The 783-nt window shown below is 30.3% G+C and overlaps 1 protein-coding gene across 1 annotated transcript in view; it reads left to right on the top strand.

Moving 5' to 3' along the window:
* LOC119585985 overlaps positions 1–783 on the top strand; it is a gene marked incomplete in the record, with an annotated part of 24623 nt that overhangs the window by 17626 nt on the left and 6214 nt on the right. Inside the window, 1 exon segment of the mRNA XM_037934697.1 lies at positions 535–665. Within this exon segment, the coding sequence (XP_037790625.1) occupies positions 535–665 (131 nt within the window).

Here is a 783-nt window from a genome sequence, read left to right as displayed (position 1 = left end):
AGATAATTGAGTTTGAAATGGAATAGTGTAAAGTCCTTTTAGCTATAGTTGTCATCTAAACTGCTTTAAACCCTTTTTACCTTTCATTATCAGTTTGAATGATAATTTTGTTTAATAGACTTTTTCCAACTAAATTTACTTGTTTATTATGAGACTCTAGATGACTGAAAAAGTAGTAAAAAAGAAAAGTAAATGTAAAAACTAGAACAGTTAAGATTGTAAAACTGACAATAAACTTGTAAACTATAAGAATAAAAAAAAAAAATTAGGAGGAAAATATATGAAATTGTATAGGAGATTGAACAATAACAGTATGGAAATATATTAATTGTTCTGCTTCTGGAAAGGGAAACTACACAAAAGGTCTTCTTTAAATCATTAATTTTACAATGCTGTTTGATGGAGTATCTTCAAGATTTTTGGGACTGATATTTTTCAATGACTATTAAAGAAAAGGTGTTTTAGTTTGGAATGAGAAAGAGGAGACAAAGTTTGAGAACCTTTAAATATTTGATGTAAATCCTTTGATCACAGGTGACATACATGGCAATTATCGGGACCTGGTGTGTTTTGAGAAGGCACTTTGGAGGGTTGGTCCTCATCTGACACCAGCCAACTTTTTATTCCTTGGCGACTATGTTGATCGTGGGGATTATGGCATTGAGGTGGGAATTTTTTGTGCTGATAGCTTCAAGTTTGTTTTTGTTTGTTTTATTGCAGTTTATTTTATAGTAAAAAGGTGCTTTTGTTCATAGTGTTTGTATATTAGATATTTTGTGGTTT

Source organism: Penaeus monodon, chromosome 20, assembly GCF_015228065.2.
Source record: "Penaeus monodon isolate SGIC_2016 chromosome 20, NSTDA_Pmon_1, whole genome shotgun sequence".
Classification (NCBI taxonomy): domain Eukaryota; kingdom Metazoa; phylum Arthropoda; class Malacostraca; order Decapoda; family Penaeidae; genus Penaeus; species Penaeus monodon.
Note: the sequence above shows the minus strand (reverse complement) of the source record. Positions and strands in the feature narration are given on the sequence as shown.